Here is a 23,124-nt window from a genome sequence, read left to right on the forward strand (position 1 = left end):
ATCGTATGTACGTTTGAAATAAAATCATTCGTTGAATGATGGAAATATTGCGTTTTCTCTCGCAGATAATTGTTGGTCGAGATAAAACATGAAAAAAATGGATTGTAAATGCTCGGTCGAAAGTATCGATCAAATCCGAGATACTAAAGTGCAAAAGAGGAAGTCTACCGAATTTTTGAATATGTCTACATTGATGGATAGCAAAGTAGAACCGTTATTCCATTTACCGAAAGAATTGATCGATTGTACAAAATTCAAAAAGAAGAAAACCGAACAAACCAACGTACGAAAGACATCGTACACGATGCGTCGATTTAAAAAGGAAAAATTTCGTAGGTAAATTGATAAAATTCTGTCGGATCGTTTTCACAAATTTTCTTTTCACAATAAAATAGCTTAATTTATTTCGTTCATAGATATTTAGTCGGCTTGATAATGAAGCCGGAATTATCGAAAATGAATGAGGATTTACAGATCGACAAAAGTATAAATAGATATTATTATTACATCTCTCACGGTGTCGATACGACTCAAATAGCACGAATTCAAGAGAGTGTTTTGAATAAAATATTGAGATTAGTTCCGCATAAATTGCTCAACAGATTCGTCGACTACACGAATAAATTGTTGATGGAAATAGAAGAAGATTTTTCGAGGAATATAAAGAGGGCCGTATTAGAATCAGCATTGTTGAATCCTTACGAGGAAGATCTACATTACAAGGTTTTTAGATAAATTTGACGAGAATCGATCATTCATCTCTCGTACTGCGAGGAAAGCATTAATGTTGAAAATTGCTGACGATGATTGTATTGTAGGATGAAACCCCGGTGGTTCGAGTCGATACTCAATGTATCGAACGATACAGATATATTCTAGAAAAGAATATACATTTGATAAATCCATGCATGAGTATGACTTTGGAACAATGGTTCGTCGATTACGAGTACGTAATTACAGATTTGCTTCCACTTATTCCGAATACATTGATACATCTACATCTATTTTTCAGGACTTTTCGCCTATTTAACTTGGAAGACATCGTCTCGCAGAAGGAGAGTTGGGATTTAATAGATTTTCAGAATTTAATCCTTCGACAAATCGCTAGAGCGAAGCGCCATTTGTATAAGTTTTGGTACAGTGGTATACAGAATATATATTTCGAGGTAAAATAACGTCAATTTCTTGTGTCATATAATATATAATATATCTTTTATTCAAATATAAGCCAAAAGCTCATTTCTCTAGAATAATAAGAAGAATTTCGTGCCTAGTCCTTTGCAACGTAAGCGCTTTAAAAGATTTTTCGATTGCACTGCAACGTTGATGGAGTCTCAACTGTTGGAAGTGTGCGAGAAAACCCTTCAGGATTTTATGAAATACATCGTTACGTGCGCGGTAAGTACATCCTTTAAACTTTCAACGACGTTTATGCAAAGAACCATCGTTTATTACGAAATACTATCCTAACATTTTTCTTTATTTAACAGCCTTCCACTCCTACTTTTAAAATAAATTTAGTAATACAATCGAAGAATTTGGTATTCGAACCGACGTTCGAACAATTTAAAGAAACGTTTTACAATATTATAGACAATTTTTGCGAGACGGTGCAAAATTTCGAAAGACTCGAAACTCAACTTTATATTGGTTGGGGCGGTCCGCAAACATTTCTTAAGGTATTCAAGAAGCAGAGAGAGAGAGAGAGAGAGGCTGTTATTTTATCTAGAAAACACTATGATTTTTCATTTTTACTCTTTTAGCCGAACATATCAGAGACTATGATCGAAGAATTGAAAAAAGAAATTTGCGATTTGATTGAAAGATTAAGGCTTGTTCCGGAAGAGAAATTAGTGAAACTGAGCGAGTAATTACTATAGTAATAAATGCTTTTTTTATGGAATAGATCTTCTAATCTCTTGATATCGCAGGTTTAGCTATCTTTATGAAGAACAAGAAAAGGAAGCTGTAAATCTTTTTCTGGCAGATCAAATGAATACTTTAACAAATTACGAAGAGAAGATTGAGTTCTATTACAGACTTGCAGTAAATATACCGTTAGAAATTGAAAAGACCATGTTCGAAAAATTTTTCGAAATCTCTCTCAAGACATTCATCGAATTTTTAGTTAATGAAGTTACTGATTTCAAAGATGCACTAATTAATCATTTAGTTACTATATATCAGGATATCGCGGAAAAGTATGTGCTTTATTCTATGTATAATGTATGTTTTAAGAGATATCGATCGGAAATGTTCTAATACTCGTTATAGCATTATACAAGAATATAAGACAATAACGGATAATATTTTGAGTCAACCAGCAAACACTGCAGTTTTAATGGAGTTGATCGCTTATGTAAGAAAAATCGAGGATATCACGCTGACGAATTTAGAAGATGAACTGCAGACAGTAATGGATCATATTCTTCTTCTTTCGAACTATCACTTATTGACGAACGAAGAAATAAATAGGAATAACACTGCCTTCCAATGGTATCATAAGATTCCCGAGATTCTAGAGGATAATCGATTGATGGTCGAGATTAAGATGCGAGAATTTCAAGACGCTCTTAAAGGTGCGCTTTTAATTTTCTTTCAAGTTTTCATGATAATTTTTATTTCTTAAACTTGCACTTAATACAGGGTAGTCACATTTTTCTCGTAAAATTCGTAGTAAAAAGGGAGTTCGCGTTAATTATGAATGCACTTTCCGTTGCATCTTTTTGAACAGTTAGGTATCAAAAATTTAAAGAAGAATTGCAAGCGTATGCCGAACAGGTGGAAGAAGTTCAATATTGGGGGGACATCGATGAGGTGTTCCGATATCAAAAGAAGGCTCAGACCTTGGAGAATAAGTTGATCGCCGCTATGGAGAAGATCGACAAATTCAACGAGGAAGAGACATCCTTTGGTTGGGAGATAACTCAATATCCGTTTCGTAAAAAAATTGCTGATCGATTGGTACCTTTTAAGAGACTCTTCGATATTACTTGCGAATACCTTACCAAACACGACCAATGGATAAACTCCACGATCGGTAGTTACGATCCAGAAACTATTAACGACGAAGTTGACCAAGCTTATAGATCGCTTTATAAGTTGGAAAAAAGTTTTATAGAGCCTGAATCTAGAAATTTAGCTGATGCGGTACTCGAAAAAATAGAAGATTTTAAAGATCGTATGCCTATAATCTTGACGCTCGGTAATCCAGGATTAAAGGCTCGTCATTGGGTTCAAATTTCGGCTATTATTGATATCCCTATAAAATTTGATGCCGATCTAACTCTTGGAAAAATACTTGATATGAATTTGGACAGATATATTGATCAGTTTGAAGATATATCCGAGAATGCTACCAAGGAGAACAATTTAGAGAAGGCAATGGATAGGATGGAAAAAGAGTGGTCAGATTTAGCTTTCACTATTAATCTTTATAAGGACACTGGCACGTATGTGCTTGCAAGTGTTGATGAGATACAATTGTTGCTCGATGATCATATCATGAAAGCGATTACTATTAGAAATGCGCCGCAAATCAAGCCTTTTGAACCACGAATTCTGTACGTTCGATCTTTTGTCTATCTTTTATAAACTATAGATAAAATCCCACGCGATGAAAGGAGATATAGGTGTGTATAATTCCATCATTTTCTCTATTCCTAATAGGAAATGGTTACACAAGCTACATTTATTGGAAGATATTTTGGATCAGTGGTTGAAAGTTCAATCTATCTGGATGTATTTAGAACCGATCTTTTCATCCCCCGATATTCAACAACAAATGCCGGAGGAAGGCCGAAAATTTTCAGCAGTTGACAAGACGTGGCGCGATATCATGAAAAATGTCGAAGTCGATCCTCGCGTATTAAACGTCATCGAAATAGATAAGATGTTGGAAAGGCTGAAGAAAAGTTTTGCCTTCCTCGAATTAATTCAGAAAGGTCTTAATGATTATTTAGAGAAGAAAAGACTCTTCTTTCCCCGTTTTTTCTTCTTGTCGAATGACGAGTTATTAGAAATACTTTCGGAGACCAAAGATCCTATGAGGTAAGCATTTTAACAATTCGTTTACACGTCGGGGTTTGTCATATAACGCTGAAATATATTCATCTTATGATACAGAGTTCAGCCACACTTGAAGAAATGTTTCGAAGGAATAGCCAAATTAAAGTTCAACGAAGAACTCGAAGTGTTAGCAATGATATCATCCCAAGGCGAAGAGGTACCTTTGACAGATACGATATCAACAACGGCAGCAAGAGGTCAAGTCGAGAAATGGTTGATCGAACTGGAAAAACTAATGCGACAAAGCATACGGCAAGTCGTAAAAGACGCGATAGATGCTTATTTCATAAAGGAAAGAGTGGCATGGGTTTTAGATTGGCCCGGGCAAACGATTCTCTGCGTTGGACAAATGTATTGGACTCAGCAAATCGAAGAAGGGATGTTACGTGGTATTGACGGTTTACGCGATTATTTCAATCAAAGTCAAACAGAATTAAATGACATCATATCGTTAATAAGAGGAAAGCTATCGAAGCAGAATCGTATTTCACTAGGTAATCAAATGGATTCTACATTCAATGCGCAATATATGTTTGATTTTCATGAAACTTTATCGTTTTTTGATATTTCGATTTTTCTTAAATATTAGAAGCTTTGGTTACAATGGATGTTCACGGGAAGGATGTGCTCGAAAATCTCTGTCAGGAAAAAGTAACGAAAAACAGTGATTTCAGATGGCTTTGTCAACTTCGTTATTATTGGATGGTAAATAGCATATAGATGGATATCCCAATACGCTTATTTAAATCAACATGTGTGTGTGTGTGTGTGTATGTGCAACATACAACATATAACGTATGTATCGATATATTGAAAATTCTCTTTCAATTAGGACGAAAACATGTGGGCTTACATGATAAATTCGTATATACCATATGGTTACGAATATCTTGGAAATACATCGAGATTAGTGATCACACCATTGACCGATCGATGTTATCGTACACTGTTCGGTGCTTTGAGTCTTCATTTGGGTGGTGCGCCCGAAGGACCAGCAGGAACGGGAAAAACTGAAACCACAAAGGATTTGGCAAAGGCAATGGCCAAGCAATGCGTCGTCTTCAATTGTTCGGAGGGTCTCGATTATTTAGCTCTTGGTAAATTCTTCAAAGGTATTGCTTCTTGCGGTGCTTGGTCTTGCTTCGACGAGTTCAATCGCATCGATCTCGAAGTCCTTTCGGTCGTTGCGCAACAAATCTTAACGATACAACGTGCTGTCAATGCCGGCGCCGAAAAGATTATTTTCGAGGGAACGGAGATCTTTTTAGATCCTACCTGTGCTATCTTCATCACGATGAATCCTGGTTACGCTGGAAGATCGGAATTACCGGATAACTTGAAAGCTCTCTTCCGACCGGTTGCCATGATGGTACCCGATTATGCGCTCATAGCCGAAAATACTCTTTATTCTTACGGTTTCTATAACGGAAGACCTCTCGCTGTTAAAATCGTTACAGCTTACAAGCTTTGCTCCGAGCAACTTAGCAGTCAACATCATTACGATTACGGTATGAGGGCCGTTAAGTCGGTTCTAATTGCTGCTGGAAATTTGAAATTGCGATATCCCGAGGAATCAGAAGATATATTAATATTGAGGAGTATCTTGGACGTTAATCTCCCAAAGTTCCTCGTTCACGATCTTCCACTTTTCGAAGGGATAGCTTCGGATTTATTTCCTGGCGTTGTGCTACCTACTCCAGATTATACGCATATTAACCAGTGCACTAGAGACGCCTGTCAGGCAGCGAATATTCAATGCACGGACATATTTCTTGTAAAAATACAACAGATCTACGAGATGATGATCGTTCGACATGGGTTCATGATCGTTGGCTTACCCTTTGGTGGAAAGACTACCGCTTACAGAATGTTGGCCGATTGCCTGGGTTTGCTCGAGGATCGTGGACTGATGGATGAGCATCGAGTGGAGATTACCGTCATCAATCCTAAGGCTATCACGATGGGTCAACTCTATGGTCAGTTTGACCCTGCCTCTCACGAGTGGAGCGATGGAGTGCTCGCCGTTAGTTATAGGGCATTTGCGGTTTCTACTAACGAGAACAGAAAGTGGCTGGTATTTGACGGGCCCGTAGACGCATTGTGGATCGAAAATATGAACACCGTACTGGATGATAACAAAAAGCTCTGTCTCACTTCGGGAGAAATTATTCAGTTGGCGCCCACGACGAATTTGATTTTTGAACCCATGGACTTGGAGGTACGTTTTTACGTTGACATCGGGTATTCGATACGTTTAAATTAAATTTTTTAATTAAATATTTGATAAAATTTCACGTTAAAATGTATATTCTCATTATTTCTCAGGTCGCCTCTCCGGCTACTGTATCGAGATGTGGTATGATATACATGGAACCGGTCAGTCTCGGCTGGAGGCCGCTATTGACTTCTTGGATGAACACGCTTCCTCCTTCGATCAACGAACACGTTAAAAATCATCTGGAGGAAATGTACGTGAGATTCTGTCCACCTCTTTTACACTTAATACGTCGTGTTGGAGCTAAGGTAGGCAATAGATCAACAGATTTTCACTTTTGTACACGATCGATTAATATCTATAATTATCGATAACTCTCTGTCGCAATCAGGAAATAATTACGATGCCAGATGCTAATCTTACGAAATCCGTTATGCATTTTTTTGATTGTTTCATGGACGATTTTTACGACGAAAATTATATTCAAACATTATCGGATTTGGATGTTAGGTCTCAGATAGAGGTAATCTTTTTTTATTCATATTGGCGCACGTTGAAGCATGCATCATGAAGGTAGTAAGAATATTATTTTTGCCTATTATTGTCTATCCTATCATAGGGTTGCTTCTTATTTTCGTGTATTTGGGCGATGGGCGGAACGCTGATGGTAAATTATCGAGAATGGTTCAACATACTTTTTAGAGCTTTGTTATTTACCGAATTCCCAATTCACATCAGAGAACGTTTTTCTATAACCGACGAAATACCTGATTTAAAAAAGCCCTATGTCTCTGTTATACCACTTATCGGGTTGGTTTACGACTATAAATTTATAAAAGAAGGTAAAGGAAAGTGGAAACCATGGGTGGATGATCTGCAAGATGTTCCGCCGATACCACGAGATATACCAGTAAATCAAATAATTGTCTCCACCGTCGAGACGATACGATATTTTCATATTTTTCGATATTTAATACGTCATCATAAACCTGTGCTTCTGGTTGGTCCGACTGGTACAGGAAAGTCGGTATACATTATGGATTTTCTTCTGAAGAGGAATGATGCTGAGATATTCAAGCCGCTCTTTGTAATATTCTCGGCACAAACGACGGCCAATCAGACGCAGGATATTATTATGAGTAAATTAGATAGAAGGAGGAAAGGAGTGTATGGGGCCACACCCGGTTCTTATTGCGTCGTTTTCGTCGATGACATTTCTATGCCTCAGAAAGAAGAATTTGGTGCTCAGCCACCCATCGAGTTGCTTCGACAATTATTGGATCATTGGTCCTGGTATGATCTACAGGAAGTGGCACCGATCAAGCTGATGGATATTCAATTAATTTGCGCGATGGGACCACCGGCGACCGGTCTCGATGTTACGCCGAGATTTAAGAGGCATTTTGTTACATTAGGCATTTCCGAATTCGACGACGAGGTCATGACGACGATCTTCAGTAAAATCATGTTCTGGCATTTGAGAGGCCAAGATTTTCCACCTCTTTTTGATTCTTGCGTCGATTACATCGTTAACGCTACATTGAACATTTACAAAAAGACTAGGCAGAATCTTCTACCTATACCTTCTAAATCTCATTATCTGTTCAATCTGCGTGATTTTTCAAGAGTCATTCAAGGCATCTTGCTTTCCACTCCCGAATCGATTTCTAGCCTAGTAAGTGACAACCTATGTCAATGATTTATTTTATAGTACCTAATCGCACGACCATGTTTCATAGACGGGAATGAAACGTTTGTGGGTTCACGAAGTCCTTCGCGTTTACGGGGATCGTCTTGTGGATGACAGTGACATTCGATGGTTGGTCGAAGAGATAAACAGTACATTGAGAGATTATATGGACGATAAAATGGAACGTCTTTTCAAGGATCTCCTTGAAGAATCTGAAACTGAAGTAAAATATGTAGTATTTAAAAATTATCGTCACGTTTCTAATTTATTTTTCCTTTATGCATTATCAGATAACGGAATTGCAACTACGGAATTTAATTTATTGCGATTTCCAAGATCCATTGGCTGATAAAAAATTATACACAGAGGTGGAAGACTGGGATGAACTTGCTTTTATAGTGGAAGATTATCTGGCAGAATATAACGAGTTATCGAGGACACCCATGAATCTCGTTCTCTTCAGGTTAGATCTCTTTCTATATTACGTAAGATCGTACACCGTTGCGTCGTACACCTTGCGACCCATCCCACGTGTGATGCTTTTTTTAGGTTCGCGATAGAACATCTTTCAAAGATTTGCCGAGTAATGATGCAGCCTCGAAGTCACGCATTGCTCATTGGCGTCGGTGGTTCCGGTCGGCAATCGTTGACGAAACTGGCCGTTCACATTTCGGATTATGACCTTTTTCAAGTAGAAATGTCTCAACAGTATGGTCTCCACGAGTGGCACGAGGACTTGAAGAATATTTTGAAGAGAAGTGCTGCGAGCGATCTGCACACCGCATTTCTCTTTATGGACACTCAGATCAAAGAGGAAATTTTTCTGGAGGATGTGAGCAATTTGCTAAATTCCGGTGAAGTTCCGAATCTTTTCGCTCTCGACGAGAAATCGGAGATATGCGAGAATATGCGACAAATCGATAGGCAGAGAGACAGGTCGGTACAAACCGATGGGAGTCCCGTAGCTCTCTTCAACTTCTTTGTACAGACAGTTCGAGAGCATTTGCACGTGGTTGTGACGATGTCACCAATCGGTGAGAATTTCCGAATAAGAGTTCGTAAGTTTCCTGCTTTAGTCAACTGTTGTACGATCGATTGGTTCCAACCTTGGCCGGAGGATGCGCTTCTCGCGGTGGCTACCAAATTTCTAAAGGATATAGTAATGCCGGTCGAAGAACGCAATGCTTGCATCGAAATGTGTCAATTCTTTCATACGTCCACGCAGGAACTTTCAATGGAATTTTTAAAGAAGGCGAGGAGATACAATTACGTCACGCCCACCTCCTACCTCGAATTAATTAACACGTTCAAAGATCTTCTAGGGAAGAAAAGGAGAGAAATTCTCGAAAGTAAAAGAAGATACGAAGCGGGCCTTGGAAAATTAGACAGTACGCATAAACAGGTAGAGAGAATGCAAGAGATACTGGTGGCTTTGCAGCCGAAATTAATAGTTGCTGCCAAAGATGTCGAAATGATGTTTCTTGACGTGCAAAAGGAGAGTAAGGAAGTTAGCGAGATGGAACAAGTCGTCAAAGTAGACGAACAAGCTGCTTTGGTAAATTCATTTTTTATTTAACATCTTTTTACGCTAGATATTGCGTTGTTTACGCACAAAAATTTTGTTCCTAACGCATCAATGCTTTTCGTTATCCGTCCTAATGAGATTTTCCGTTCACGTCTGTTGTTTCAAATAACGCAGGTGGTTGCTGCGGAGGCAGATGCGATACGTGCGGAATGCGATGCCGATTTGCAAGAAGTTATGCCGATATTAAATGCAGCGAATGCCGCTCTGAACACCCTGACATCTCAGGATATTCAGATCGTTAAATCCATGAAACGTCCTCCGGCCGGTGTGAGACTGGTCATGGAGGCTGTTTGCGTACTGAAGGTCATACATATATTATTTATTATATATTTCGAGCGGTAGTTTAACGCGCGATATTGAATAAGAAAAAGGATATATTACAGGACGTCAAGCCGGATAGAGTTCGCACGCCAGAAGGAATCGTAGAAGATTATTGGAAGGCCTCTCTTCGAATTTTAGGGGATATTAAATTCCTAGAGTCGCTTTTACTCTATGACAAAGATAATATCCCAGAAAAAATAATGACGAAGATACGTACGACCATTTTGACAAATCCGGACTTCGATCCTGAAAGGGTTAGGCACGTTTCTACGGCTTGCGAGGGTCTCTGTAGATGGGTTATCGCGTTGTCGGAATACGACAAGGTCGCTAAAATCGTCGCGCCTAAAAAAGAAGCGTTGGCTCGAGCGGAAGGTGACTATGCTGTTGCTATGAAACAATTGAGCTTTAAGAGGAGTCAACTGGAAGAGGTGCAAGAAAGACTGGCCAAGTTGGAAAAGCTTTTGGCTCAAAGAGAGGCCGAATATAAAGCCATGAACGATGAAGTTCTCGATTGCGAAGAAAAACTCAGGAGGGCCAAAGAATTGATCGGTGGTTTGGGAGGAGAATATACAAGATGGTCCGACACTGCTAAGGTCTTGGGAGAACGTTACTATTCATTAACCGGTGACATTCTCATTGGATCCGGTATTGTAGCCTACTTGGGTGTCTTTACGACGCAATATCGGCAGAAACAAATTGAAAACTGGGTACAAATTTGTATGGATCTCAAGGTGATTTGCACGGAAGACTATCAGTTGACTCAAGTCCTTGGTGATCCTGTCCTGATCAGATCGTGGAATATTTTTGGTCTTCCGAGTGATCTCTTTTCGATCGATAACGCAATAATCGTAACGAACGCTCGACGATGGCCACTCATGATCGATCCTCAGAGTCAAGCGAACAAGTGGGTGAAGAATATGGAGAAGGCATCCAATATTAACGTTATTAAATTGGACCAATCGGATTATATGAGAGTTCTCGAGAACGCCATACAGTTCGGTCAACCTGTGTTACTGGAGAACGTTGGCGAAGAATTGGATGCCGCTCTGGAACCTCTTTTATTGAAGCAGACTTTTAAATCTGGCGGTGAGATTTGCATTAAAGTCGGGGACTCCATTATCGAGTATTCCGATAAATTCCGGTACGTTCGTGCAGCTACCTGCGAATTTACGATATTCTTTAGCAATAAAACTTTTGGATAGAAATCCATGCAATTCGATCGTTAAATTTCATTCTTCCATCGCGTCGGTTTATTAAGTTTTTCGATATATTATGTACAAGACACTCACACATTTTTCATCACAGATTTTACATCACCACGAAATTACGCAACCCACATTATCTGCCTGAAGTAGTAGTGAAAGTTACTTTATTGAATTTTATGATTACTCCTATTGGACTGGAAGATCAACTTTTGGGTATCGTCGTTGCAAAAGAGAGGCCGGATTTGGAGTCAGAAAAGAACCAGTTGATCATACAGGGTGCAGCCAATAAAAAGTATGATGTATCAAAAGACAACATTATGTTGTAAATAACATGGAAAATCATTATTAACAATTATCTTATGTAGAATGCTAAAGGAAATAGAAGACAAGATATTGGAAGTATTATCCGCCTCGGAGGAGAATATTCTCGAAGATGAAACGGCGATTCGCATACTCAGTTCTTCGAAAACTCTTGCCGACGAGATTCAAGCTAAACAAGCAGTTGCCGAGATCACCGAAAAGTCTATCGACGATGCAAGATTGCAATACACGTCTATCGCCGTTTATAGCACCGTTCTCTTTTTTACAATCGGTAAGGCTTTTGTTCAAATCTTCTCGTATCGCAGAAACTAACGACAGAAAACGTTGACGTTTACAGCGGTTTTGGCAAATATCGATCCGATGTATCAATATTCTTTGGTTTGGTTCGTCAATCTCTTTAAACATACTATCGAAAATACTCCAGTAGTCGAAGATATACAGCAACGATTGCAAGATCTCACCAAATTTTTCACTTATTCGCTCTACGTGAACATATGCCGGTCGTTGTTTGAGAAAGATAAGCTTCTCTTCTCTCTGCTTTTGGTGGTAAATCTATTGAACAAGGAAGGCGAGATATCGATGGCACAATGGATGTTTTTGCTAACAGGCGGTGTTGGTCTTGAGAACCCTTTCGAAAATCCTACCAAATGGCTTCCAGCAAAGTCCTGGGATGAATTGTGTCGCCTGAGCGAAGTTACGGGTTTTCTGGTAAGAGCATACGTTTTTATCCTTGCTTCTTTTCCGATTAAAAAACGGCGCAAGTTTCGGAACTAATTTTTATCTATTTTTTCGTTCGAACCAATATTGACTCGTCCACCGTCATGTATCTTAAAAATATACGTATGTATCAGATAAATCCGCCAGTTTTTATATTGACAGAAAATCAAAGATGCTTTCGTCGAAAACATCGACGCTTGGAAGTTCATATTTGATAACAAAGAACCTGAAAAATTAACTTTTCCTGCACCTTATGATAAACTTTCTTTGTTCGAAAGAATGCTGGTGATACGATGTATACGACCTGACAAAGTTGTACCCGTTGTACAAAATTTCGTCGTAGGTAACTGAACGTTTTAATAAAACAAATATAAAAGTAATCTTAAAAAGATCTTCCGCGGTCGAATATTGTTCGCTTTTTCTTTTTTGTAGAACAATTAGGACAAGAATTCATCGAGCCGCCAACATTCGATTTGGTAGCTGCTTTCGCGGATTCGCATTCTTGTATACCCCTTATATTCGTCCTTACACCTGGTGCCGATCCTATGGCAATTTTATTGAAATTCGCCGACGATCAGGGCTTTGGAGCTAATAGGCTTTTTTCCTTGTCCCTTGGTCAAGGACAAGGTGTTATCGCTACAGAACTCATCGACGAGGGTACGAAAAATGGTACTTGGGTTGTTCTACAAAATTGTCACCTTGCTAAGAGTTTCATGCCAAATTTGGAAAAGGTGAACGATCCTACTCGTCCTCGCGTCACTTTCGTATATTTTTTCGAAATGCGAAATCAACGTGAAGATTTGTTTAGATTTGCGATAATTTCACTATCGAAACAGTGCACCCGGATTTTCGATTATGGCTGACTAGTTATCCAGTTGATCACTTTCCGGTTAGCATACTTCAAGATGGAGTTAAGATGACCAATGAACCTCCTAAAGGATTGCGTGCTAATATCATCAGGTCTTACTTACAAGTAACGTCGAAATTATATTTTTCACAGAGTCGATAGCAATGCGACAATATCGTATTGATGTTCAAATATGACTTTTTTAACAAATGTATGCAGGATCCCATATCCGAAGAAGAATTTTTCGAAACGTCGAGGCAAATAGAAAATTTTAAGAAACTTTTATTTTGCCTATGCTTCTTTCATGCGATTGTACAGGAACGAAGGAAATTCGGTCCGATCGGTTGGAACAATCAATATGAATTTAATGAGACCGATCTCAGAATCAGTGCTCTTCAATTGAAAATTTTTTTGGATCAATACGAAGATGTTCAGTTCACTGCATTGAAATATTTGACAGGTATCATAACGATTCAAACGAGTTGTTTTCAAGTACGATCAGAAGATGATTATTGTTTATTTTCAAGGCGAATGTAACTACGGTGGACGTGTAACCGACGAATGGGATAGGAGAACGTTATCAACGATTTTAGAGAAATTCTATTGCAAGGAATCAATAACGATAGAAAATTATTCCTTCGATGAAACTGGTATTTATTATGTGCCGCAAGTTGATAAACACGAAGAATTTCTCGAATACGTTAAATCGCTTCCTATGGCAACTGCCCCCAGCATTTTCGGTATGAACGAGAACGCGGACATTATAAAGGATCAGCAGGAAACACATTTGATGTTTACATCGATCCTGACTACTCAGGTATAACGCGAAACAAAAAAATCGAACGTAAAAGTTTTATCGTAGTTTAGAATTCATTACAATTTTTCCTTGATGTTGCTACAGGAATCCGAAGAAGTAAAGGTAAGTTTAATGAGCAAAATGAAACATGAGACGTATTAATTATATTTTTTTCATTGCGTGCGCTAGATAAAGAAATTAAGGAGTAAGGTAAAATTGAGTATTGATCTTAGAAACAGTATCGATGTTCTAATTGTCGGGTTAACGTTAATAAATGCGATACGTTTTCTACACGAAGGATACAGCAGAAACTGAAGTAGATACAGGAATATTGCCAGACGATATTGTTTTCTCCGTCTCCAACGACATTTTGTCAAAGCTACCAAAAGATTTTGATCTCACGGATGCACTGAAAAAATATCCTACATTGTATGAAGAAAGTATGAACACGGTATTGGTTCAAGAAATGGGAAGATTCAACAAGCTGCTACAAACGATTAGGAACAGTGTCGTGAACGTTCAGAAAGCGATTAAAGGTATACGATGAATCGGTTTCGCGCTTCGATGACTCTTTCACAGTATCGTGAAATTGACCTTAGGTCTTCTGATCATGAACCCGGACCTCGAAGAGGTATATACGTCGATAATGATAGGAAGAATACCGGAAATATGGATGAGAAATTCTTATCCCTCGTTGAAACCACTTGGCAGTTATATCCTCGATTTCTTGAGAAGATTGACTTTCCTCGAGGTGATCATCCGCATGCAATTTTACGTACGTACATTATTTACAACGATCTAAATCGTTTCTTCTATTCGACTAACAGACGTGGTACGAGGAAGGTGCTCCAGTAACGTTTTGGATCTCTGGATTTTATTTCACCCAAGCTTTTCTTACCGGTGCTCGACAAAATTATGCGAGAAAGTACAAGATTCCTATAGATTTGTTAATATACGATTTCGAACCGTTAAAAGAAACGTCATTCAAAGTACCTCCTAACGATGGGGTTTACGTTTACGGATTATTTCTCGACGGGGCTCGTTTCAATATGACGACTATGAAATTAGACGAATCCTTGCCAAAAATTTTATACGAAGACGTACCTTACGTAAGTGATATCACTCGTTAAAACGCAACGAACGTTATCAGAATTGTAGATATGATTTATATGACGATGCTTTAGATATGGTTCATCCCGAAGACGAAGGATGAAATAAAGGAAAGAAATACTTACACCTGTCCAGTTTATAAGACAGCAGAGAGAAGGGGTGTACTTTCGACGACTGGACATTCGACGAACTTTGTAATCGCTATATGGCTCCCGACGGAACTTTCATCGGAGCATTGGATACTCAGAGGCGTTGCCATGCTATGCCAATTGTCGCATTAACGGAAGCGGAAAAGGGGATCACTAGGCTTCTATAATGCACCCTCTCTCTCCCTGTCTCTCTCTCTCTCTCTCTCTCTATCTTTTTAATAAGTACGCGCGCGCGTACGCGTACGTATGTGTAGAGAGCGACAGAGAAAGAGAAAGAGAGAGAGAGAGAGAGAGAGAGAGAGAGAAACGAAGCAAAAAGGAGAGGATTGAAGGCCTTGAAAGAAGCCTTCAATTTTGTTTACACTTCATTCATGCACAATCACGTAGACGTAACGTTGACCGGCTCTAACGACGAAGAGAATTCACGCGTAAGGGTGTACCCGAAAGGGTGTACCGAAGCGACGATATGGATTTTATCGGCAATTAAAAATAGCCTTTGCTGCTTCACACTTGACGTCCTTCGATCGAAACATCGTGCCTTTCTTTCCTCGCTACCTTCTCGAGATGAAGAACAACTACTTATATTCTTCTATAGCATTTTTTTATTCGTCTATTTATTTATTATAAGAAATAGTATATTTTCGAAGGAATATGCGCTTCGCGATGATTGCTAGTACATAATGCTTGTCGAAAATATCGGATATGACGATTGAAAAATATCGGAGGAAATTCCTATTTTTCAATACGCACGGCCAGCTTCCCATGAAAATATTGCAAAAGGTAATGCGTCAGTGAGACGATATCTCTATCCTTCTCTATATCTCTATATCTCTTTCTCTACATTCGAAAGAGGATATTCGAGCTCTCGTTGCAACATCAAAGCCATCGTTCGAAGAAGACGAATCGAGCGCGCGAATCGAACGGCTTTCCATCGTATAAACTCAACATTTTCATGCAAGCTGCATCCAACTAAATCCAGCCGTGCCCGTCCGACGAATAAACTCGCACACGAGCTTAACTTATCCCCGATGCGTGGAGAACTCATCGAACTCGACTCACTATTCACATCGGAACAAAACGAAGCTTTGTTCGATCGGTCGACGTCGTAGGACTATCCACGATTTATACGTTAAAACCTACAATCGATGCTGAAATCTTTCAGTCATTCCAATTCACAAAATCTGAACTTATTCTCTGAACTTATTTCTGAAGAAAAGCGATGGACCTTCGATTGATGGATCGAAAGAAAAAAGCTCGATTCGATTTCATCCACCGAATTCGTCCTATTCGATTGGTTCTCACCTTTAGGACTATACTTTTTCCTTTCTCCCCTATCGTAAATCTTTGCAGGACGGTCGATCCGTGTTAAAGTCTTTTACCGTGAAAAATCACTAACGTGATCACTCGTTGGTTCTCATGAACTATCGAAAGGATATAAAATTAAAAGAAAACGTTATGCCAGGGGTTTATCTTTATCCAAGAGAAGAGAGGAGTAAAGAAGAGAAGAGAAGAGAAGAGAAGAGAAGAGAAGAGAAGAGAAGAGAAGAGAAGAGAAGAGAAGAGAAGAGAAGAGAAGAGAAGAGAAGAGAAGAAAGACTGTTTCGATATCGATCGCAATAAACATAAATTGAACATAGTTGGGCTTGATATTCTATCCAATATAATGACTAAAACTACACATTTCTCAATTTGCGGATTAAATTTTCATCAAAATGGTATTTCATGCAAAATACGACATTTATCAAAGGAACATATCATGTTGAAATTAAAATTCATCTATGTTCAATATCGAAAGACTTATCAAATTCGATTGATTTTAAATATTATAACGACTCGACTCACGATCGCGTTTGATTCATCGAAACAATGATCACCTTGCTTTTTCAGGTAAAACGTGAATTCCTATGCAAATCGTTATCGTAAATATTGCAAGGGGATATCAAGAGGGCAAAGGCAGGTGCGGGAGAGATTTCGAAGGCGAGGCGACGTATACATACAGCCATGAGATGAGAGAGAGAGATAGAAGAGCCGCGGGCGTCGTGGCAGTATCGAGGTGGAGGAAAAGTGGGTGGCACGCGCGCGCGCGTGTGTGTGTGTTACCTCGGTGGCGGCACCCTGTCTACCCGGACCGAGATCGCCGGAGGCTCGTTGCCTAGCGACCCCGTATTGATCTCTCCCCGTATCTCGGCTTTTCCCCTTTCTCGCACGTCTCTCTCTCTCTCTCGCTCTCTCTCTCTCTCTCCCTCTCCCTCCATCTATCTCTCATACTCCAGCTTCTTCCCTCTTTCTCGTCCCCGTCTCGTTAATCTTCGTCCTTTCTCCTACGTCCCTTCTACAAAACGATATTCCATCATTCTTTCCTTTCGTCCCAACCCCTTCCACATGATTTTTTCTTTCCTCTCGTCCTTCTCGATGAATTTTTGCATAGACTTTCAGGTGGCTAGCTCGTCTATGAATGTCTTTGTACCTACATATATTAATGTTAGGATAGACGACTAGTTTCGTTGCAGCCTGATTGAAATAGCCGAATCTAAAGTTCGAAAAAAAACTTGATTACCGATAACTTGAGTAATTCATGGCTCCGTCGACAGGATGTGCACAAGAGTGAAAAATGGGAGGGTATGAGAAACGTAGTGTGCGATTAAAATTAGAAATAGCTTTGAACGTCTACTTTAAGATAATTTAATAGCTAAAATAGTCTACACATTCAAGAAACAAAGACTTCGTAAAACCCTATTTATCAAGATTTTCTTGTTGGCAGTCTTGATTTGTGGAATGTCTATCCATTTTTAATACCCCATTAAAATCGGTCTGTATATCCATGAACGTATATACATATATATATATATATATATATATATATATATATATTCATACAATTAGTCAACAAACTTAAATCAAATTTCGGATCAAGAGACTTCGCGAAAGACATTGGAAGACGCTCTCTTATGTAAATGATGAGTTCCTTGTTCATCGTTCGAAACGTGTCTAGATCGAGTTTCTCCAATACGGAGTACCTGAGAAGAGGAGATAATTTGCAATCAGTACGGATCCTAAACGGGGCGTGTCAGGTCATGGAATATATCGCTCGAATGAAAGTTAGTTCCTGATCCGGTGATGCAAAAGGTGAGAGAGCACAGAAAGGAAGAAATTGAAGGAACAAGGGTAGCCTCGAAAACTCACACCTAGAGCTTTCTACCCTTCAGCCTTCTTCAAGCTTCCTCGTTCGTGCAGCTACCAACCTCCGTCCCTTCTCTTCTCCTTTGCTCTTCTTATTGGCAAAGTGACCTTCATCTGAATTTCTTTGTCGCACCTACATTTACCCCTTTGAACCATCGCCAGCAGACAAGACGAAGAAGGGGTAAAACGAGTGGAAGGGATTAGAAACAACGAACGAAGCATGCTTTTACTTTTTTCGCCTTCCATTTGACGAAATTTTCTGTTTGCTTCTAACGGAAGGATAGCACTCTACTCTCTCTCTTTCTCTCTCTTTCTCTTTGCCTCTCTCTGTCTTTCTTTTATAATACATACTTTCCTAAAGATGTATATTTATTCAAGGACTCATTTCCTCTCGATTTCCGGATTATCAGGAGTATGAATTTACGTAGATCATAATTTAATCGGTCAGACGAAAGTTCGTCATTGTTTCGATCAAAATGATACAGTTTACTTGGTTTATCGAGCAAAGGTTGCATTAGTCTTTTCGAAAATAAGGAAGAAAGTATACTCATTGGTTTCTATTAAAAATATTTTTCTTAATTATATAATAATCCGCTAGTTTGTCTACATCAAGAAAATACAAAAAAGAATTGAAGAACGTGGCTGCAGTGATCTTTCTTATGCAATTTTAAGTCTTTGTTATTTTTTTTTTTATAGACTGTCTTTTTTTGACTTGCTTTTTGTAAAAGTAAAACAATTAATATTTTATGAAAAAAATTAGATTCAAATTCAAACTATCTGATAATAATTAGTTAATATAAACATTTCTTCTCCATAATATATAAACGAGATTAACGATTATTACTAGTTAAGTATTATTCGTATGGAATAATTTTGGAGGGTAGGATTGGTCGATTGAATATGCGTTAGTTATTAATATTGATCATTTATTAATATAAGTTGATTTTCTTTACAACATCACAGTAATTTCAAATTATACACATTAATTAATTTCGTTTTAAGCAAAGTATTGATATGACGCAATAATATTAATTATTACATATCGTTGTTAATCGAACAAAGCAATATATCTATTCTCGGATCTTTTAGATTTTTAATAAAAAAGAATAATTAGAAGCACGTGAAAAGCGTACGAACGCAGTATAAAGAAAACGATTGCTGACAATCTCAAATAAGTGAGACAAAGGAAGAGATACTAGTTGAGCATTGTTACTGAATATTGGATGAAACTGTGCGAAATATGTCGGATAGAAAAGTAGAAAAAAAAATAAATTTAACGATGAAAAAGAAGAGATAGAAGAGGCTATACGAGGATGACAATGATGGTGACTGTGGCAGGCATCGACGTTGTATAGAGTTGGTAGAGTTGGGCTGCGATTGACCGGGGATTTATGTGACACATCAGCTGTTGGTAGCGCTGATGTTATTGATGACGGTACTGATAATATTAACAGCAATAATAGCAGCAACAGTAGCAGTAATAATAATAACAATAGTAGTAGTAATAGTAATAGTAATAGTAGAAGTAGTAGTAGTAGTAGTAGTAGCAGTAGTAGTGTGTAGTAATAGTGTAGTTAGTAGTAACAGTAGTAGTGTTGTAGCAGTAATTGTAGTTAATAGTAGTAGTAGTAGTAGTAGTAGTAGTGGTTGTAGTAGTGTAGTAGTGGTAGTAATAGTAGTAGTAGTAGCAGTAGTAGTAGTAGTAGTAGTAGTAGTAGTAGCAGCAGGAGTAGTGTTGTGGTTGTAGGTGGTAGTAGTAGTAGTAATATGCTTGGTCCAGGATGGATGCTGTGAGTAGGGGTAGGTTGCCAAGCAACGTCCGTCCAACCCTAAGCTCTCCCCACTTCTCTCATTTCGTGCTCGACGACTCGGTCGATACAACCGGCCGTTTTCGTCGTACACCCGGGAATTCCCCAATTTCCATTACGGGGGTTCGTACTTTAAGTCCGACCTCCATCCCCTTTTTCTCTCTTCCATCCTACACTCGCGTCCGATGGGACACTTAAAACGATTGCGAGCTCGCCTCTTTTCTAGCTCTCTTTTCTTCTACTTTTTCTCTATTTTTTCTTCGTAATCTTCTGTTTCTTTTTCTTTCCCTTTCTTCTCGCCGTTCTCCAACACCACCGATGACTCTGCCACCAATGGAGTAGTTCTAGCAGTTACTATCAAAGTGCCACTCCGTGCCAGGAGATACGCATTATCCTTAAAAAAAAATAATAGGAGAGGCTGTGTTACTCTCTCGAGAGAAGAGATATGGGGTGAAATCTCTTCCACCGTCAGCCCACTTCTTTCTTTCATGAGAAAAACGGATAAGGTTCTGCTAACTCTTTTTTCTCCCTTGTTCGCGAAACGTACTTACGTTCGAGCGTCCTCGATTAGATAATACATTTTTATATTATAGAAATGCGCTAAAAGACTTCGAAATATTTGTACGTTATAGAGAACGTTATTATAAGTTTGAGTCGTTACGTGATGGATCAGTTATGGATTCGTTACAATTTAGAATGGAATTTACTAAGGGCAAACAAATATAATAATACAGATATATAACAATCTATTAAAAGAACAAGAAACGAGTTAAGATATAAGAAAAATGTTCACTCACCTATCCAAATTTTCTTTCTTTCCAACATTTATTTAATGTTTTCTGCATAATTTGTGAATCGGTAAGAAACGAGGAGTATGAAGGTAAAGGTAATTACGGATAGAAAGAAGGAGGAGAACGGCGAATAGTGTGTACTGACCTCGCTTAACGGGAAGAAGGAAGAAAAGGATATGGCAATGAATCGGCGTGTTTTCGACGGGAACCTTCGAGCTTTCTTCCAAGTCACTAACATCTACAAGGCTTCCTCGAGGCGACACACCAATTGGACAGAGACAACGTTGATTTTGGTCCGCTCTTGGCATTCACCGCGTGCCTTATGAATTTTGAAAAGTTGGCACATGGAAGCCCGCAGTGAACGCAAGGAGCACAGACTCACGAATCCTGTCTCTTTTTTTTTTCACTCGGCTTTCGATCATGCTGACGTCGAAGATGCACTCTTGTCTTAAACTTGTCCGAAGGATCGCACAGAGACATGTTCCTAAAAAGTACACTCGAAAAAGAAAAATGTCAATATATCAATCGGATTAATTTATTCGTTTAACATTATCCCGACAATTATCGCAATGTTTTTCGATGTTTCTTGAATTCGATAATTCCTCCGGTCTTTACAATTCCTAACAACAACGCGATTCACGTTCGTCTAATCATTTTAACGGCGAACTATTCAACGAATTCTTTTCAAAGTTACACCTTCCTTATATTCACACCGATTCCCAACAATAGCAATTACGAACACGATTCGAGAGAATCAACCAGGTATTTTATTTATTCTTCGCGGATAATCGAATTCAATCTCGAAGCACGTAAAATTTCACGAGAATGACAGCGAACTACAAACGCGCACTTCTCCACTCTCGACACTCCGAAGCGATTGTTTCGTCGACGTTATATCAAAGTTCCGCACGACACATTGATTCTTTCCGTGACAAGCGAATCGACAAATTTATGTGTGATGCGCGCGCGTATACGATCTTAGAGTAGTTAGTAGATAGAGATAGAGAAGAAAACAAAGTAGGTGAAATGTAATGAAAAGTAGAGAAAAAGATGGTAAAAAAATGTAAAGAGAAAGAGAGAGAGAGAGAGAGAGAGAAAGAGAGAGAGAGAGAGAGAGAGAGAGAGACAGAGAGAGAGAGAGGGACGTTTTACGATGAGCGTCGCAATGTGAACTGAGCTTGATGAACGGTCGATCTACACTATGCAACGATATCGTACACGCTCACCCTTGTGGACCCATGATCAGGGGTGTAGCGATGACATTGGAGGGGATGGGGGTCGTCAGTCCCACCATAACTTATTGCTTATTTCGCGGAGGGTGTTCGACCCCGTGCTATCCTGGTCCGGGGGTTAGGGGTGATTTGAGAAAGGGAAGGAGAGGTGGAGAGAGAAAGAGAGAAAGAAGAGGGTGGGAGCAGCTGACGTTGGGGTTCTATTGTCTGTAGATATTCGCATAATCAAGAAATCCACCCTCCTCTACACTTTTCAGAGTAAAAAGGAACATATGGGATACCATAACTAATATCGTCGATGAGTCTGATCGATGATTTCGAGTTCGACATAAATTATCTATGCTTTTTAATCGAATTAAATGGAAAGCAAATATTATAGGTAGGGGTGGTAGGATTTTTATAAAAAATCTTGATGACCGTAAGTAAAAGACATTAATAAAAATGAAAATGATTCGATTGATGTCAAAAACAAATAACTCAAAATATCTTTTTTTTTCGATACGATCGGGATGAATCTTTTAAAGGATTCCGAGAAGAAAGATCGGTCTAGAACGTATAATCTACTTGAAAACAACGTATTTCGTCCGAAAAGTTAATTCCTCTATTCCTCGTGAAAATGAAAAAAGAGGGAGTGAGAGAGAGAGAGAGAGAGAGAGGGAGGGAGAGGGAGAGGGAGAAAAAGGGAATGAGAAGGACGTTGTCGGTGGTGGCAATGACGTTGGAAGGGATGAGTAGGGTGGATGGGTTCCACGGCACAAAGGAACATTCCCTCGAAGGGCCGGAACTTCGTCTGCCCAGAACTGTGGGTCACGGTTACTTCTAGGAGGCGTTACGTCCATCGATTTAAACTCTCGTCTGTTCTACCCTTCACCCCATACCGCTCCAGCTCTAGTCTCAGCCCCAGCCCCAGCCCCTCTCCCGCTCTTCCTTCCCCTCTCTGGCCGAACGTTCGACTCTCATACAAGCGGGAGACAGGAAGAATTTAATATCGAGTTATTTAAATACCTCTGAAATGTTATCGATGTCGATAATATCGACGTTCCTGGGACTTTCAAGAAATTTTATACTCGCACAAGCTATGACTACAAA

General features: G+C 39.1%; 3 protein-coding genes across 4 annotated transcripts in view; 2 read left to right on the forward strand and 1 right to left on the reverse strand.

Moving 5' to 3' along the window:
- The window catches only part of LOC127064590 (elongation factor Ts, mitochondrial), a 28,310-nt gene that overhangs the window by 1,926 nt on the left and 3,260 nt on the right, over positions 1-23,124 (reverse strand). Inside the window, exon 1 of one of the 2 annotated variants that reach the window (XM_050995849.1) lies at positions 17,022-17,042. The exons of the other annotated variant lie outside the window; for it this stretch is intronic. Within the exon in view, the coding sequence (XP_050851806.1) occupies positions 17,022-17,027 (6 nt within the window). The 5' untranslated portion in view covers positions 17,028-17,042. Of the gene's footprint in view, positions 1-17,021; positions 17,043-23,124 lie in introns of those variants that run through there. 2 annotated transcript variants of the gene reach the window in all.
- Positions 89-1,844, forward strand: LOC127064585 (dynein axonemal heavy chain 7-like). Its single transcript, XM_050995841.1, has 5 exons — positions 89-336; positions 417-723; positions 819-1,166; positions 1,249-1,398; positions 1,491-1,844. The coding sequence occupies exons 1-5, from the start codon at positions 89-91 to the stop codon at positions 1,761-1,763; spliced, it is 1,326 nt and encodes a 441-aa protein (XP_050851798.1). The 3' UTR covers positions 1,764-1,844.
- On the forward strand, positions 1,932-17,250 carry LOC127064568 (dynein axonemal heavy chain 7-like). Its single transcript, XM_050995778.1, has 29 exons — positions 1,932-2,201; positions 2,275-2,579; positions 2,735-3,563; positions 3,670-4,050; positions 4,126-4,562; positions 4,658-4,773; positions 4,901-6,286; positions 6,394-6,591; positions 6,675-6,806; positions 6,903-7,958; positions 8,023-8,196; positions 8,264-8,436; positions 8,523-9,528; positions 9,673-9,861; positions 9,942-11,020; positions 11,185-11,376; positions 11,450-11,676; positions 11,743-12,113; positions 12,285-12,465; positions 12,555-12,853; positions 12,931-13,095; positions 13,189-13,429; positions 13,497-13,786; positions 13,871-13,888; positions 13,955-13,975; positions 14,064-14,301; positions 14,365-14,516; positions 14,593-14,874; positions 14,950-17,250. Exons 1-29 carry the CDS (start codon positions 1,993-1,995, stop codon positions 15,154-15,156), a joined length of 10,554 nt encoding a protein of 3,517 aa, XP_050851735.1. The 5' UTR covers positions 1,932-1,992; the 3' UTR covers positions 15,157-17,250.

The sequence above is a fragment of the Vespula vulgaris genome, chromosome 6 (genome assembly GCF_905475345.1).
Source record: "Vespula vulgaris chromosome 6, iyVesVulg1.1, whole genome shotgun sequence".
Taxonomy (NCBI): domain Eukaryota; kingdom Metazoa; phylum Arthropoda; class Insecta; order Hymenoptera; family Vespidae; genus Vespula; species Vespula vulgaris.